This window comes from Trichechus manatus, unplaced genomic scaffold, assembly GCF_000243295.1.
Source record: "Trichechus manatus latirostris isolate Lorelei unplaced genomic scaffold, TriManLat1.0 scaffold00107, whole genome shotgun sequence".
NCBI lineage: Eukaryota > Metazoa > Chordata > Mammalia > Sirenia > Trichechidae > Trichechus > Trichechus manatus.
In genome coordinates, this window is record NW_004444043.1 from 4,920,135 (window position 1) to 4,938,347 (window position 18,213).

The 18,213-nt window shown below is 39.1% G+C and overlaps 1 protein-coding gene across 1 annotated transcript in view; it reads right to left on the reverse strand.

Moving 5' to 3' along the window:
• The window catches only part of PCSK5 (proprotein convertase subtilisin/kexin type 5), a 364,026-nt gene that overhangs the window by 64,535 nt on the left and 281,278 nt on the right, over window positions 1-18,213 (reverse strand). Inside the window, exon 10 of the mRNA XM_004383285.2 lies at window positions 6,866-6,969. Within this exon, the coding sequence (XP_004383342.1) occupies window positions 6,866-6,969 (104 nt within the window). The remainder of the gene's footprint in view (window positions 1-6,865; window positions 6,970-18,213) is intronic.

Here is an 18,213-nt window from a genome sequence, read left to right on the forward strand (position 1 = left end):
CAGGTGATTACACAAAAAGAAACATTAACTTTCTCTTAAATGTAGATGTTTTTCATACTGTTAAATCATATTTTATAATCACAACTTTTATATTGTATAGTAATGACTAAAGAGTTGATAAGACGTTGATAAGCTACAATCAGTTCAGATTCCTATCATCAGCCCCTATATCAAAGGACTTACAGTAATTACAACTTCTAAGATTTAGTAGGTTGAAGTCGAGGTGACATTTAAACACTGAAATGCATTTGCAACCCAGAATTTAAGTATAGTTGTTTTACCACTGATAGATGATTATGGGATAAAAAGGTGCGAAGATACATTAGTGATAATTTTATTACAAAGTCCTTAATACATTTTCTCTAGCCCACTCAAAGTAATTTAATTAATTTAAAACCCCCAAAACAGCATTCTAATTCACAACATAATTCTGTATCTTTATCCTCATTTCAGGGAATAGGAAGCTGCTAAATATGAAAATATACCTTTCAGGCTTTTTTTATGTTTCCATATTTTTCATTTTCAAAAAACTTTTTCATTTGATTCAGCCTCCTCATTATATTTGGCATTAGTTACCCACATTCTGCAGAAACCAAGGTAACAAAACCTTAATTGGTTTCCTCATAGGCCACAGAAAGTATCAACAGCAGGCTTTGTACTTGAATTTAAAGGTTCTTAAGATTGTGGCAAAACCACAAAACTACTCCAAACATAATTCTCTTCATTAACTAATTAAATATGGTATACAGATAATACGGAAATAGTGCAACCATCAACATTTTAATTCTATTCTGAAGATGGATTTTAAGTGTGAAACCACATGCATTTAAAACTTATATAATTTGGTACGAGAAAACAAAATAAAACAAGTACTCAAAAGATTAACAAACCTAATACTACCGTTCAAAGACCAGCATGAAGAAAACAACACTTTTCATTTGTAGAAAATATTTTTAAACCTCACATGTTTAGTAGGTATAAGTAGAACATTATTATGAAGACAAGTGGGCATTTTGGATACAAGACTCTAAATCAAGCAATGATTCAAGCAGGCCTTCTGTCTGGGGTTCTGTATTGCTCTTTCATACAGATGTTTAGGTAAATCATCCACCAGACATAAGAATAATGGTGAAACCCCTAATTTATGTGTGATTCACATGTTCTTGCAAATGAGCAAGAAGATATCCTATCTTAGAGATCTTAGTTCATATATACAAAGGTAAATAAATACAAAACAAAAAGTTTTAAATGAATAAATATGAAATGAATGAGTTCATAGAGCATAATGTTATGAAACACAGAATCTTAAAAAAAATCAGGTGGCATTTCTAGTGAGCAAATTTTATTAGGTAGAATCAAAAGTATTTACCTCCCTCTGTCTTTGCATTACAGAAGAGAAGAAATAAATGCCTTATTCCTGCAAATGGGATCGGGACCAGCGTCAAGAGTCTGATTCGAATACCACCACTGACACTGACCAGATGAATGACATTTCACTTTGACCTTTCTTCCAAAACATGACGTTCAGGTTACCAATTAAGGTGCATTATATAGCTTTAATCATAGCTACCAACATTGTATCAGCATGCTAGGTGGCAAAGATGGAATATTATTTGTACAGTGAAATAATAATATGAAACATTACCCTTTCAAATGGTAACACATGCGAAATCATTGTATACACTCAAAAAAACATTTCAAAACCTTTAGTTTCAATTCAAACACATGGCATGCTTAATGGTTTCAGCACTTCTAATTCTTTTTAATAAGTGTTATAAACAGAAAGCAAGACAGGTAGGTATTAAAAATATATTGGAACATCTTAATATTATCAGCCCTACCAGTGGAAATAAAATGATGGCAATTAACAGTAATAAAGGTTATTAAAAGTTAAGGCCTTGGAAGCTAAGAAGTCATGTTAGACTGTCAATTGTTTTCCCCACGGTGGGAAATCAGTTAGAAGTTAAAAAAAAAAAAAAAAAATCTAGTAGTAGTTTAGTTGTGGTCAAAGAAAGAGTCAGTGGAGGGGTGGGGGAGGTTTCAGCAGCATGCTGTAGAAAAAAAGAGACTTACATAGTCTGGGAGGGCAGTGAAATGGAAGGCGTGGTAACCTCGCTCACTTAGTTGTCATTTTTGATTTTCAATGACATTTTTTTCATTCTTTCGCCTAGTAAAGATGACAGAAGGTCCTAATTTATTATCTGATGTCTATTCCTCTTCCTAGATTTAAGAACGCTTAACTGCATATATAGTCATATAACCCAAATACAAACACTCTGAAAACAAAAACAAACTGAAGCACCGATGTTGCACGCATTCAATTATTATAACTGCACACGCAAACCAAAGATGAGGATTCGGTGGGAAGAACCAGCCTGCAGAGCATAGGCCCTTGGAGGATGGGGTGGGGTGGATTTCCAGTTTTCTCAGATTAAAACAGTATAAGGCAGGAGATCACAATAAAGAGGTAAGCTCTTCCTGATGACATGAGCCATGACCTAGATAAGAGTGCCCAGAAGTAATGTTCACAGGATGGCTCTCTGGTCCACATAGCCTATACGCACAAACAGAGCTGGTCAAAGTGCACATCAGACACCATACTAGACGTTCTCTATGTTATGTGCCTTCTGCTGATGAGGTTAGGCTGCATTTTAGATGATGAGAGAAGTAACATGGACACTTTTATCTAATATGACCTGGCAGATCATTCCAACCCTACACAAGTTAAAAAAAAAAAAAAAAGAAAAAAATGGTGCAATGTAAATTTCTGTTTCTGAATGTTAATTCTACCATGGCCAGATCAGATTAGGCAATGTCATTGTGCCCATGACATTTCCTTCCACTTTTTGGGTTCACTTCGACATATGCTGGGCTGGGGTGCTGAAGGTACTCAGCGAATTTGTGAGTAACTAAATGAAGAGACAGCATAAATTAAATCCCTTGAAGAAAACTGCCAGGGATGGCAAAGGCCCTCAATTCTACAGCTGATATGTACATTCTAAAGAGCAGGAGGGAGTATTAAAAAGAACAGAAAAGATTTTTTTCACAATGGAATGGGAAGGGACCAAGAGAGAACAGAAATAACTGAAAACAAAACAAGCAAACAACAAAAAATCCCCTACAAAAGCAAACAACTTAATGCCAAAGTCAAGTCCTTGCATTGCAAGTGTTGGTCAGTAGCAGAATACTGCGGGAATTTGGATTTTAGTTCTCAAGAGACAGAATATCACATCTGTTCATCTGGTCTCAGACAGTTTCCTATTCTCATGCACAATCTCAAGTAGATCTTTGATAGGTGCATGCTATTCATTCTTTTATTTTTAAAGGAAATATCTCTAGGGGAGACGTAAGTCAAAAGGGATAGTTTGAAATTTAACTGGGATAATTCACAAGATGAACAAGTAAAATGATGTTTAGTCAGCTTCCACAGCATATATTCATTGGACACGTCTGTTCATTTTGAAAAACTAATCTGTTGTAAGAGACATTTTAATCACACCGTAAGAGGTTATTATTATTATTTAAGAAGCAGCAGGGTGGAATACATCTTAGTTCAATTAAAATGGTTAAAAATTAAGGTAACACTAGCATAAAAAGGTTGATGAGTAGCTTCCATCTTTGGGGCTCCCCTCAGTGGAAGTTAACTTCACTATAGGATTGTTCACAGAACGCTGCTCCACTGAGAACACAGAGCAAGGAGAAGACAGTTCTCTGCACCCAGCTTATCAGTGTGCAACTCCAGAGTAATCCCACTCTCAGAGAAACAAACACGAGTGAGTTAGCAGGCAGTCATATCCCTCCAGCATTTTAATGTTAACTTCTTGCCCGGATGGGAGTCTGTGCATGCCAGTCTACAGGGAGCCAGCAGCTACTTTAGGCACAAGGAATCCCCTTCTGTTTGCTAGATCCATAACCCACATGGGTAAGAATGGATCAAGTCTGCCTTGAGGAGGGGCCCACATCAGTTTAGATCACACGTCATCTAGCTCCGTTCTCTGCCTAGGATGTACTGCATATGGGTCTATTTGAAGAAATATAAGGATATTGTATAAAATGGATCTGACTATTCTTTTAAGTGTGTGTTTTCCTGAAGTTGTCAGTCATGACCAAGACTACCAAGCCTACTGATGTTTAAACCCAAAGCCAGACTTGTTGCTATTCTGAGTTGCTTCTTCTTTACAGGATGAGAAAGGAATTCTGATGTTAATACTGATGTTCCCATCGCAGACAAGTACCTACTGAGCAATTTGCTACACTACTCACAAGATTTTTAAAAAAAGCAGTCTTCAAACAAGTTAGATTGCTCACCGTTAGGGCACAAATACAACCCCAGGGAAGCACAGGCACAGGTATTTCTTTCCATGAAAACGTTTTACCAAATATTAGAATCGAGTTGCGGGGGAAGAGGGTGAGCGTCCATGGCTACACGCTTCTGTTTGCAGGCGACTTCTGTTTATTTCCTGCTTAAAAAAAGCCAAAGGACCCAAATGGCCATTTGTTCCTGCTAAGTAAGACCTGCAAAAGCCTGCTCACCTAATTCAAAGAATCAGCTCTTGCTGAACCTCTTCCAGGCATTAGCTGTTTATTCTCCCAGTGCTTATTTCATAAAAAATCAGCCCATCTTTCTCCAGTCCTAGTGACCTACATTCTTTACTTCCCCAAAGCACCCTGCTTCTCCTGCTAACCTCTGCCTCGCTCACTTTTATTTGTGGGACAGTAGGGAGAGGATGGTAATGTTTAGAGTAGTGGAGAAAATACCTCTTCAAAAACATTTTTCCCCTTTTTCTGATCAGATTTAGATGAAATATGGGGCTTGCCATCAACAAAATTACAAAACAATTCCACTGGGAGCCCAGACCATCCAGAATAATTCATCTATGAAAAACCCAACTTTAATTGTTACTCTTGGCAGCAATCTGAGAGAAGAGTGAAATATTATACTAAATATTGCCACGTGCAATAGTAAAATACTATTTCCTTCTTGCCAGAAGCAGTGTCCAGCCCCCTTCAGACTCAGGTTTGGATCTGGTGATTTAGTCTAAACCCTGCTTCCCCCTCTCCAAAACTAACAGAGGTTTTCAAAAGAACTGTGTTTTTATTGGAACCATTTGTTCTTTTTAACATGCCAAAAAGGAATAAGTAAAACTAAGACTTTTATTTGGGTTAAAGTTGACTCCTGAGCTTCATGGAGGTCAATGTACTTAGTCTGTGAAACTTCTAGTAAGAAGATGACTGCAGAGTTGAACCAGTCAAGGTTATGTTTTGTTCCCTTCCTTCCTCCCCCAGTCTCCTGGATTTATACAGTAGGATTTGGGAGCATGTGGAAGCGAATCAAAATGAAACATACATATGGCAAATTACACCCTGGATTTTCTGGAACAAGTGAAACTTCAAATACTTTTGATGCCACCCATACATCTGCAATTTGGGGATCAAACATCTTGATTTGAAGTTCAAAAATGTGATCCCAACAGGTATTCACAACTATTTAGATTAAAGGCTTATGGGACCTTGCTGCATTATCTAGCTTCCAGGGACGGGAAGGTGTTCGATAATACTGAAAAGCAGAAGGAGATTCTTCTTTTTCTGAAAATGGAATAAAGTCTTAATGAAGATGTTGATCAAAAAACTCTTCTATGGGTCTCTAGTTCCTTGGGATATTTATAGGTTTTGGCTTATAACTGAATGAGTTTATAATAAGCTACTTGGGAATAAGATTTTAAATATACATTTTCTGCATAAATATTTGCATACATCAAATACAATTCATTAAAGATATATTAAGATCATATGTAAGATATAATATGTAGATAATATTATTCAACTTCCAAAATATTTACATTGGGGCAGCTAGTGCCCAGCAAAATTAAATGATTTGCTCAGGATTATTTAGCAAGTTACCAATAGATTGAGAATTAGGACCTCAATTTCTAAGTAAATATTCTCTCTGCTATGTAACATTGTATTCCATCCATGTTGTTGTTGTTAGGTGCCATTGAGAGGGATATATAATGATACCAAGAATATTTGGGAGTAAATTTAAATGTGCACATATGATAAAAAGTAATCTTTATTTGTAAATTAAGCTAACACATTGAAACTTTGACATCTGCAACTTGAGTAAATATGTTAAACTTTAAGACATCTGCTTTATAGAATTACTTTCTTTTTCTCATAACATATATTATCTATGACAACAAACAAAATGGAGACCCTTAATAAGACAGTTTGAGGGAACTATAATCTGTATTAGCCATGGAAGAATATTCAGCACTTATTGTTACCTCTTGTGCTATATAACACAATTACACAAAGACTGCATAGGGTAAAGCTTCGTAAGACCTTACATCTACCTTAGCCTGACCTAGTATTTTGTATAATCTCACTTAGAACTATGCCTATTTTTTCTGTTCATGTAAGTTAATAAAAAAACAAAACTTACAAAATTATTAAATTAGCCTAGCAACTAGCAGCATTATACTGAAGTGAACAAGATATATCAGTTATTATTTAAGAGGAAATAGTCACTATAAAAGGTGAAGAATTTTAAAATAACATTGTTATAAATACCACTCAGATAATCAATGACAGCAAATAGTAATCTCATAGGTCAACTAGGAAGCTGGTGAATCTTTTAAAATATTGACCTATGATGTGGGAAGCCAAGGAAATCTGCCATAAATGTGTTATTTTGATTAAAAAAAATTTTTTTAATCTGCCTTTAATTTACTGAAAGATCAAGCTATTGGTTGGTCAACACGAAATTTAAAGTTTCTTTTGAGGGGTTCTATTTCCTGCTCTCCATTTAAAATGGAGGAAAAACAAAAATATTTTGCCTGTGACAGAATATGAAAGAAGTTCTCACCCTTAAAACCAGCAGCATTGGTTTTCCAGTCATTAGCGTTCAAATGTCCTGCACGGGAAGTCCTGACAATAACATGCTGCACATCTCTCCAGGTCAGAAACGGACTGGGGAAAGACAAGGTAAGAATCATTGTACCAAAAAAAAAAAAAAAAAAAAGATGGGGGGAAGCAGAGAGTCACAAGCAATTAAAAAGGCAAAATCAAAATGGCAAAGTACTGAAAACGAAGGGCCAGGACTTTGGGCTTGGGAGGAACAGTCTGACAAATGCTGTTCTTGTTCTCAACATGGAGAAGTGACAATAGGTGGGGAGGGTGGAAAATATAACCTAAAATTTAACAAATAATATGATACTCTTCAGTGTAACCCAGTCTTTGAAAGGGCGAGGATTTCCGGTTTCCTCAACAAAATTGCTGCCAATTGTGGTATCTTCATAGCTTGTGTAAAAGCTCGCATCATCAGTGGAAGATTATAGAGTAAGCTAAAGGCAAAACTGAAACCCTCTGGACCATTTCTTGCTCATTTGTATAGCTAAGGCACTTGATTTGTAATTTACCAAAGAACTTAGCAATATTTAGCCTTCTGCATATATATATGTGAGATATGAAAAAAGCCTCAGCTGAAACCAACTCCATTTTCAGTGTTCTTCAAGGAAGAGGATACTGTATGGAGACCAAAGGTGAGCTCTGCAGTACAGACAGATATGGGAGTATTCTTCACTGGCAATAAGTAATAATTATTTAAGGAGCCCCAGTGGTGCAATGGTTAAGCGCTCGGTTGGTAACCAAAAGGTCGGTGGTTCGAACCTATCCAGTGGCTCCATGGAAGAAAAGACCTGGCAATCTGCTCCCGTAAAGATTACAGGTTAGAAAATCCTTTACGGCGGTACTATTCTGTCAGATGGGGTTGCTATGACTTGGAATCAACTCAACGGCACCTAACAACAACAAAGTAATTATATTAGGAGTCCCTAATGGCACAAATGGTTAAGGGTTAGGCCACTAAACAAAAGGTTGGTGGTTCAAATCCACCCAGAGGCACCTCAGAAGAAAGGCCTGGCATTCTACTTCCAAAAGAGCACAACCATTGAAAACCCTATGGAGCACGGTTCTACTCTGACACACATGGGGCCACCATGAGTTGGAACTGACTCGACGGCAACTGGTTTGGTTTTGGTTGAATAATTATATTAAGTTATTGGCTATCTATTTCTGGTAACTGTTAGCAATGAAGAGCACAAAGAAGCTATTGAGCCAAAGATACATTCACTGAAGAACTGCAGTGCTAATCACAATCATACAGAAAATAAGGCCACATACACATCCGCAGACTTGTTCTCTTGTTTTTCTCTTTTCAATACAAATTTTGTTTTGTAACTGTATAAACTGCTCATCTCTTCATAGACTTGTTCTCTTTTTAAGAATATATGTACACACCCACCCACCCACACACACATATATGCCTCATTGGGGATGCACGAAATTCAAAACCAGTTGAATTTGAAGTGTGACACTCTTATAATTAATTGAGAAATCTGGCAATTGTCCACAGCTTGTGTATCTTTTTTCCCTTTATTTGTTTCTTGTATGCCACCTTAATTTTAGAAGGAATATCTGCAAAGGATGGGTAAGAAGACTTAGGTAAGGGAAGAAAATTACCTGCCTTGAGGGGTGACAGGGACACGAGGTGGTCTCTGTGCGCACTCATGAATGCAGATGGTAGGCACTGGGATCTCTCAGGTGTAGGGAGGACCTAATGTCTTTGTTGTAGCTAATTCTTAATGATGGAGCCTCAACTTCTACGACATTTTTACCATCACATTCACAACATACATGGTTTTGAGGGTGGCCTTCTAATAATAGAGGGCACAGCAATCTGATTCTGGCTCCTCCATTTTCTCTGTGACATTAACCTCTCAGAGTCCCCTCAGTTAGAATGTGAGTGCTAATACCTAATTTACTGGGTTGTAGTAACTTAATGAGTTAAGGTAGTGCCAAGTCCCCCGGTGCCTGGCACATAACAACCTATTAAGAAGTGGTAGATACTACAACATTTTGATAAATTATGAACCACAATTCTTACTTGATAGCTTGAATATGATGAAGACAGGGAGAGAAGAAAAGCAGCATAGAGTTCTTATACCTTTTTCTTATTCCCTCAGATTAAAAATAAAAGCAGAGTGAATACCGCCATTTTCAAAGTTTTCAGAGGGGGCAAGATTGGGTCTAGATTATTCTGTGAGGTTGCTTCAACGAAAGACCTTATATTAATGAAATTAAAAATATGAGAGCAATGAAAACAGAATTATTTTTGTTTTGATACAGCTCTTGTTAGGAACCTCTTTTAGAACCTGATGGTAACTTTCAAGAAAGGAAGAAAGGTTTATGATGGATCCCGGGACAGACTTTCAGGAGGCGGGGAAGTTTGGCTTCTAAAACAAATAGCATGATTTGGCCCTTTGCTGATTAATACTGAATTCACCTGATAATCAGGAGGCTTAATGCACTAATGTTAGGAAAATTAGGCAATGAGTCAAGGGATCATTCTGATGTTAGTCTCAATATAAGATGTTCTAGCACTGCCTGGATGTGACATTATTTCTCTTCTTTCCCACTGCAGTTATTTGGTGAGGGGCAAAAAGAACAACAAAAAAGCTCAGTCCAAAAGACATTTCAGATACTTGTTTATGGTAAAGCAAAATCCTCTCAAATGAACATACATGGTTTTATTTTGTCATGAGTAAATTGCAAAACACCAAAAAAGTACACTTACATTTGGTATGTCAAAATCAACCTAGTGTTTTAAAATAATTTCTGCTATACAACTGAAACTTTCATGTTTAAAATCTTACTCTTTAGAGAAGAAAGAAGAGAAACACGTTTCTCACGTTACCTATCACCAAGGCAGGATTCCTTCAGAAATATCAAGGATAGGGATCTGACCATTGGAAGATAAGTGTTTTCCCCTGTGAAACTTAGCATGAAAATAATCACAAGAAGAAGAGCAGAACAGGGAACGTTTATCTCATACCTTAAGCAGCTGTATTCAGGCAGATTCAAGAAACTTCCTGCATTCAACTCTGCCTGAAGAAATAAGAATTACTTGCTCTCGTGATGAGTTACACAAACTAGTTCTTGGAGTGCATGTAAGTAGAATAAATTAGCTTCAGGAAACTGGAACTACATGTGGAAAGGAGGTATTCAGGTGATTTTACTCTGACATGTTACAATCCACAACTTCAGACTTGATTTTATTTTAAAATTTCCAGAATTTAACCAAAATTAAGTGAGGAAGATGATATGGGAAACCAATGCATTAGGAATCAATGGTGTTTCTACCTGTGTGAGGGTAAATAAATAACTGAGGAAACTTCTAGTAATCAGTTACCATCTAGTCAATTCCACCATATAGTGACCCCATGTGTGTCAAAGTAGAACTGTGCTCCATGGGGTTTTCAATGGCTGATTTTTCAGAAGTAGATCACCGGGCCATTTCTTCTGGGGAACCTCTGGGTGGAACCTCCAACCTTCTAGTTAGCAGCCGAGCATGTTCACCATTTGCACCACCCAGGGACTCCAACTCAGGAAACAGCCCTCGATTAATTTTGATATACACTATTTTTCAGTTATTGCTAGTTTCCTGAGGTGGGGGCAGTGGTGGTTCGGTGGTAGAATTCTCGTCAATTTCCAGCCAATGCACCTCATGCACAGCCACCACTGGTCTGCCATAGAAGGTTTGAGTGTTGTATGATGCTAACAGGTTTCAGTGGAGCTTCCAGGCTAAGACAGGCTAGCAAGAAAGACCTGGTGACCTACTTCTGAAAATCAGCCAATAAAATCCCTGTGGATCACAATGGTCTGATTCATGACCTAACACGTGGATGGTGCAGGATCTGGCATTGCTTTGTTCCATTGTGCATGGGGTTGCCATGAGTTGTGTGGGCTGACTATGTGGCCGCTAACAACAACAACAGTTCCCTGAGAGGACCTTTCCTTATAAGAAAGTCTCCTTCACATTTTATTTCCTATTTATATTTATGCTTACAGCGATGATGCAGAAGTGAAGTCAACTATCAAAGATCTCGTCAGTCATACATAGAGAGAAAGCAGAGAAGGGAAAGCTGAAAACTTCCCTGGGAAGTTCGCTGGGATCTCCATAGTGCAGGCAGTAATGTAGACCCCCTAAAGCTTACCCCCTTTGCCAAATACCTCTTGGTCCACACTCTGTTGACCTCTGAAAACCAAGACCTTTTCACCTCCAAGAAGAGGAAGATTAAGCAATAAAAGCAACAACTGAGCAGTCAGAAGTCTACCTAACTTGAAGAAAAAGAGCAGAATCTCTCAACTCTGAGCCAGGTGACCAGTGCCCCTTAACAAGCCACATGTCATTACGCTACCGAGTGCGGCGATAGTTCAGTGGTAGAATTCTCACCATTCATGTGGGACACCTGGGTTCAATCACTGGCCAATGCACCTCATGGGCAGCCACCACTTGTCAGCCAGTGGAGGCTTGCGTGTTGCTATGATGCTGAACAGGTTTCAGCAGAACTTCCAGACTAAGACAGACTAGCAAGAAAGGCCTGGAGATCTACATCTGAAAAACCAGCCAATGAGAATCCTACAGATCACAATGGTCCAAGCCCATTGTGCACGGGGTCGCCATGCGTCAGGGGCCGACTGGATGGCAGGTAACAACAACGACAAGTTATGCTACATACCCCTCAGTTTTATTCCTGGAATTATGGAGAATTACTCTTAACAATATACACCAAAGGGTAATGCTTATAAATGTCTGCTATTCAAGGCAATAAAAAGAACTCGATTTTCTGGAGAGTTCTCTAAATGTAATCTTTTTTGGTTAAGAAGTTTTGCATCCTTTAATGTCGGAGCCCTGGTGGTGCAGTGGTGAAGGGCTCTGGCTGCTAACCAAAAAGGTTGGCAGTTTGATCTACCAGCCGGTCCTTGGAAATCCTATAGAGCAGTTCTACTCTTTCCCATAGGATTGTTAAGAGTCGGAATCAACTCACCAACAATTAGTTTGTTTTTTTTTTTGGCTTAATAATAACCAACAGTGCCAGGCAGTGTATGTTTTATATGCATTCTTACTGTGTAATCTTGAAAACTGTACAACATAGGAAATATTCTTATTCCCATTTCACAGGTGACAGAACTGAGGCTTTGACTCACACAGTAACTCAAGTACACCCAGGTTGTAAGTGGCAGAGCTAGGATTCACTCTAGCTGGGCTTGTCTCCAGATGGATCCACCAAAGTTAAACAGAGACATACACATATTGGCTGTAGGTTACTTCTTTAACAATTGGATCAGGAAGTCCAGCGTGGCAAGAAATGTGATTCTTCCACATAGGCACAATTGCATTGTTTCTCTCAACTCAGTTGATTTTTGTTTACTATAGAAATCAGGAGATTCTTGAGTCTTGTCAATTTGATTTTAAGGTTCTAAAGGCCTAAATTTTTGCATATTCTAAGGTGAACCAAAGGATGCAACACCAGGAAAATCATTTTTTTTTTAACATAGTAGTTTATATTTTATACTATATGTTATCATGCTATAATATTATTATTGAATTGCCCCATAGAGTTTCCAAGGAGTGGCTGGTGGATTCCAACTGCCAGTCTTTTAGTTGGTAGCCAAGCTCTTAACCACTGAACCACCAGGGCTCTGGGAATATTATTATGTATTATAACAGCATTGCTATAATTTGTCGTTTTGCTTGACGCAGTGAGACTTTGAAGTGGTTTATGGCTGAGGAAGGTAATTCTCCAGTCGGTGAACCTCAGCTGAACCTCACCTCAAACACTCCTAGTTTCCAGCTGCAAAAACAGTGTAATTAATGATGCTATCACTACCTGGTGTTTGGATTACATTTTTGTTCTGCACAGTTCAAAGTATTTCATGGGCCCAACACTAAGTTTAGAAGAAGTAGGACATATCCCAAAAGACATGTTTTGTGTGGTGCTTTTTCCTGGGTTTCTAAGTGCAATGGCTAGCACTTAAACTAAAAAAAAAAAAAAAAAAATCTCTTCCAGAGAGTTTTCCCAGATAATTCTGCAGATTTGGGAGTGTTTGAAACAAATCTGTGCTTAACCCTGTTGCAGTCGAGTCGACTCCGTAGTGACCCTACAGGACAGAGTAGAACTGCCCTAAAGGGTTTCCAAGGAGCAGCGGGTAGATTTGAAATGCCGACCTTTTGGTTAGCAGCCAAACTCTTAACCACTGCGCCACCAGGGCTCCTTGGTGGTTCTTAAAAACCAGGACCAATTTTACATCCTGGTTGACTGCCTCACTTGCACTTATTAAAGAAAAAAAGAACTACCCCTCCCCCATAGGCAATGTAGGGATACTGGTAAAGGGGACAACATACACACATGTTATTACAGAAAAGAATTTATCAATCAGGGGAGCAATAGCAATTCCAGATAATGAAACTATTTCCTAAACAGGGCAAATAGTCTTTAAATAAAAGAGTGATTCCATCTAATGCAATGAGGGGGGATTATCTGGACCAGATCAGTGGGGAAATTCTATAACCAGCCAGCAATCAGTCAAATGTCTAACTGTTCCAAATAATATTCAATAGCCATCCAAGACAAAACCAGGCTCCTTTTATGTTTCCTAAGAATGTATAAAATAGAAACCAGAACAAGTAGCCAGAAAATTAATGTCTTTGTACTGATGCTAAAAAAAAAAATCAGCAATTATGGGAAAGGATTCAGTGTGAGCTGCAACAACAAAAATGAGGCAGAAAGTGTGTAAAGCCTGCTGAGATTGGTAAAAACATTACCCTGAGTGTAGTCAGTGCATGCAAATGATGACTCAAGAATAAAATACAGACCATCCAACAGAGGAAACCAATCTTCTTTTGTCAGATAATGAAGAACCTGAAGGATCATCAGATCGTCAGCCCCACTGGGAGTGGGAATATAATGCTGATACGGATGCATTTTTGTCGTTATGCGTTCTACATTAATTCAAAAGTTCCAGGCCTATAGCTGGGTTCCAATAATGGAAAACATAGTCATATCTCCAAATTCAGAAACGTGACTTGTATTGGTATCACTTGGACACTCACTCTCCATTCACATCTGAACTAAAGCAGAAAAAAGATGAAAGAAAACAGAAAATTGGTTCAAGACCACCCCTGTCTTATTTTTATTTCACTTTCTTATAAAACCACTCTGATTCTCTGAATTTAGTATAAACAAAAGGCAAAGAAAGTTGGTTTTCAAAAACACTCAAGAAAAGATAACCCCTATTTTATAAAGAAAAATACTGTCATTTCAACTCAAGTGCCTTCTTTTCTTCATAAATCTGGTTTATCACTGCAGATATTTGTTATTACACCTAAAAAGCCACAATTAAATTTTCTGCAACCCCAAAAAACAATTTTTGTTTTTTGCAAACTCAACAATCATTTCCTTGAAATACTTTGCTACCTAAACTCTTATGGAATAAAACTTGACGAATGGTCGATCAGACAGAGGCACACTAACTTGAGATCACATGACTTGAAACCAATTCACAGTAATGAAAGCTTCCACAAGTTCTCCCTGTTCACGCAATTCCCTCCAACAACGTTACACTGAGACTATAAGTTCTGGCCATTCTAAAGAACTCTTCAATTCAATTCACAACCTGAAATGTAGGTCTGGCCCTCAATATTGTTCCATGCTTTAAAATCTTCTGAAGTAGACAAGTGTGACAGTATGTGAGTGTCTTAGTTATCTAGTGCTGCTGTAACAGAAATACCACAAGTGGATGGCTTTAACAAAGAGAAATTTATTTTCTCACAGTCTAGTAGGTTAGAAGTCCAAATTCAGGGTGTCAGCTCCAGGGGAAGGCTTTCTCTCTCTGTCGGCTCTGGAGGAAGGTCCTTCTCATCAGTTTTCCCCTGGACTAGGAGCTTCTCTGCACAGGAACTCAGGGTCCAAAGGATGCGCTCTGCTCCCGGTGCTGCTTTCTTGGTGGTATGAGGTACCCCCCTCGCTGCTGGCTTCCCTTTCCTTTTATCTCTTGTAAGAAAAAAGGTGGTGCAGGCCATCCCCAGGGAAACTCCTTTTACATTGGATCAGGAATGTGACCTTAGTAAGGGTGTTACAATCCCACCCTAATCCTCTTTAACATTATCTAATCTTGCGTCTTTAACCACAGGCAGAGATTAGGATTTAGAACACATAGGAAAATTAGAATCACAATATGTACGACAACTACACAATACTGGGAATCATGGCCTAATCAAGTTGATACACATTTTTGGGGGACACAATTCAATCCATGACAGTGAGCTTTTTCCCTAAGCTTATCCCATTCAAGACTGTGAGAAACCCGAGCTAGAAAAGCAGCTGGAGGACACTGCTGATTTCCTTTTCCCTCTCACTTTGTAGGCTGTACCAGCACTTGGCATCAGTAAATGTACAACTCTGGGTTAAATGATCCACTCTTGCAGAAAGGCATTGCCACCCCTATTATTTCTATTTTTCATTTAAATTTGCTCTCAAAATAATAATAAACACAACCTCTAATCACATCAGAATGATGTGCTTTAGAGTCAGGAAGACCTGATCTGCTACTTAATAGTTCTATGATGTTAGACAATTTAGTGAACTTCTTTGGGCCTCAGTTTCCTCAGCTGTCACGTGGTGATGACAACATTTACTCTGCAGGGTGCTTGCAAGTATATGAGGCAAGGGATATAAAGTGTCTGGCTTATTATAAAGGAGCCCTGGTGGCACAGTGGTGAAGAGCTCTGGCTGCTAACCAAAAGGTCGGCGGTTTGAACCCACCAGCTGCTCTGCAAGAGAAAAATGTAGCAGTCTGCCTCCATAAAGAATACAGCCTTAGAAACCCTATGGGGCAGTTCTACTGTGTCCTATAGGGTCACTATGAGTTGGAATCAACTTGACGTCAACGAGTTTGGTTTTTAGTTTTGGTACAATATAGGTTCCCAAACACAACGTTATTGTTAGTTGCTGTTGAGTTGATTCTGGTGATCCTGTCTGTACAGAGTAAAACTGCTCCATAGTTTTCAAGGTTGTGACTTTTTGGAAGCAGATCACCAGGCCTGTCTTCCGAGGTGCCTCTAGCTGAGTTTGAACCACCAAACTTTTGGCTAGTAGTCGAGCACTTAACCATTTGCATCACCCAGGGACTCTCTATCCATTATGATTTATTGAGACTAAATCTACCATCCCATAAAAATTCAGAAGGACTACTTTCTGAATTTACACTAGTATCTGATGAATCCCCATTTAATCCAGCTAAGTGTTCTTTGATGCTCCGAAATTTTAATGATATACCTTTAAGTTTCTGTAATAGACTAATAAAACAGCATTTTCAGCACATTGGTAAATTTTTACTTAGTGAAATAGTAATGCTACTAAGATCTGTCAAAAAGATCTGGTTGAAGAACTAGATGGTGCCTGGCTACCACCAATAAATACAACAGAGAGTCCCTGATGGAACAGGAGAAAAGCAGGGTGCAGAACTCAAATTCTAATAAAAAGATGAGACCTAGACTGGAGGGACCCCGGAAGACATGGCCCCCAGACTCTCTGTTAGCCCCAAACTAAAACCATTCCCGAGGCCAACTCTTCAAAGATTAGACTGGACTATGGGACATAAAATGGTACTTGTGAAGAGTGGGCTTCTTAGCTCAAGTAGATCCATGAGACTAAAGGGGCAGCTCCTGTCCGGAGGCAGAATGAGAAGGCAGAGAGGGTCAGAAGCTGGTTGAATGGACATCGGAAATCCAGGGTGGAAAGGAGGAGAGTGCTGTCACAGTATAGCCAGAACAACTAGGGTCACATAACAACGTATGTATAAATTTTTGTATGAGAGACTAACTTGAATTGTAAACTTTCACTTAAAGCACAACAATTAAAAAAAAATCTGGTTTAAATAGCTGATGGTGTAGGCAGCAAGCTGACTGGGGAACACATTGTATCCACTGTGGTTGTAACAAATACTCTCCCTCTGCTTGTGGAAAGTCCTTCTACTGTGATGTTTGGCCACTGATGTGGTGATGTAGAGGATGGTGAAATGTTCTTTGGTTTGATATCGTTTTCAGTACACCAAACGTTAGAACAAGGACTGCAAGCGCACTGACTCACTTAACCTAATTGTCAAAATGAAGACTCGTTTAACTTAATTGCTAGATTGAAGTGTTTTTGATACTTTTCTACATAATTCAGGGACCTGCAGGGTTCACACCTCAGAAGCCAGCAGTTAAACCCTGGGACAGGTGAAAAAATGGTTGCATCTCTGTTACTACTATTTTTCTAAATTATTTTATGGCTTTTATCTTCCATTATTTTTTTCCAGTTAAATACAAAGGATTGGAAGGATACATTCTATAGACTCATTGAAGAATTATATTTTTAAACAATGCTCAGCTCTAATTCTGAACTTTAATGAAAATCACCAAGCATTTTGGAATCTGGAATTTGAAGTAAATGTTATTATGTCTATTTTAGAAACTTACAGTTTATTATGTCAATTCCTAGCAACTTTTAAATTTTTTAAAATATCTATGGTGACAAAAAATATTAAAAACTTACACACTCCCACACTGAAAAATATCAACTAAGAAGAACAAGGAGGAGGTGGTCCAAGATGGCGGCATAGTCAGACAACTCATAACATCCCTCTTACAACAAAGACCCAAGCAAACAAGTGAAATGGATATAAATGACATTTTTGGAACCCTGAGCATCAAAGGCAAGGCTGAAAAATTAGACCGAGTGCCAAGTGGAGGGAAGAACTATACAAAAACAGCAGACATGGAGAATTATGGATTGCCAGTGCCCTGCCAGCTAAACTTGCACAATGTGGCCATATTGAGACAAAGCAAGCAGCTTTCCCAGCCAAGCCACATCATCTGGTACAGCCAAGCAGGAGCGACTCTGTGTCCACGTTGAGAGGCAGGCAGGAGTGCTTCCTGCCCTGCAAAAGTTAAGTGCACTCAGCTCACCCACTGTACCCCCCTAACCCCATGCCAGAGGCCCACAGACCTGCAGTGCCCATCCACCCTCCTCATCCCTGACCCCCTGCACACGATCCTGGTCTGGAGGCACCCACCACCACTACCCCCTGAACTAGGGGCCCACAGACTGGTGGTGTCCGTTCCTTCACTGAGCCACTTGCACCAGGTCCTCACAGACTGGCAGCGCCTGTCTCTCCACCCGACTACTGGCACAGGGGGCCTGTGGAATTGCCGTGCCCGCTTCTCCGCCTAGCCACCTGAGCCGGGGGCCTGTGGACCAGCAGTATAAACTCTTCTGCTCACCCAACTGCAGTGGGGACCCATGATCTGGCGGCGCCCGCTTCGCCATC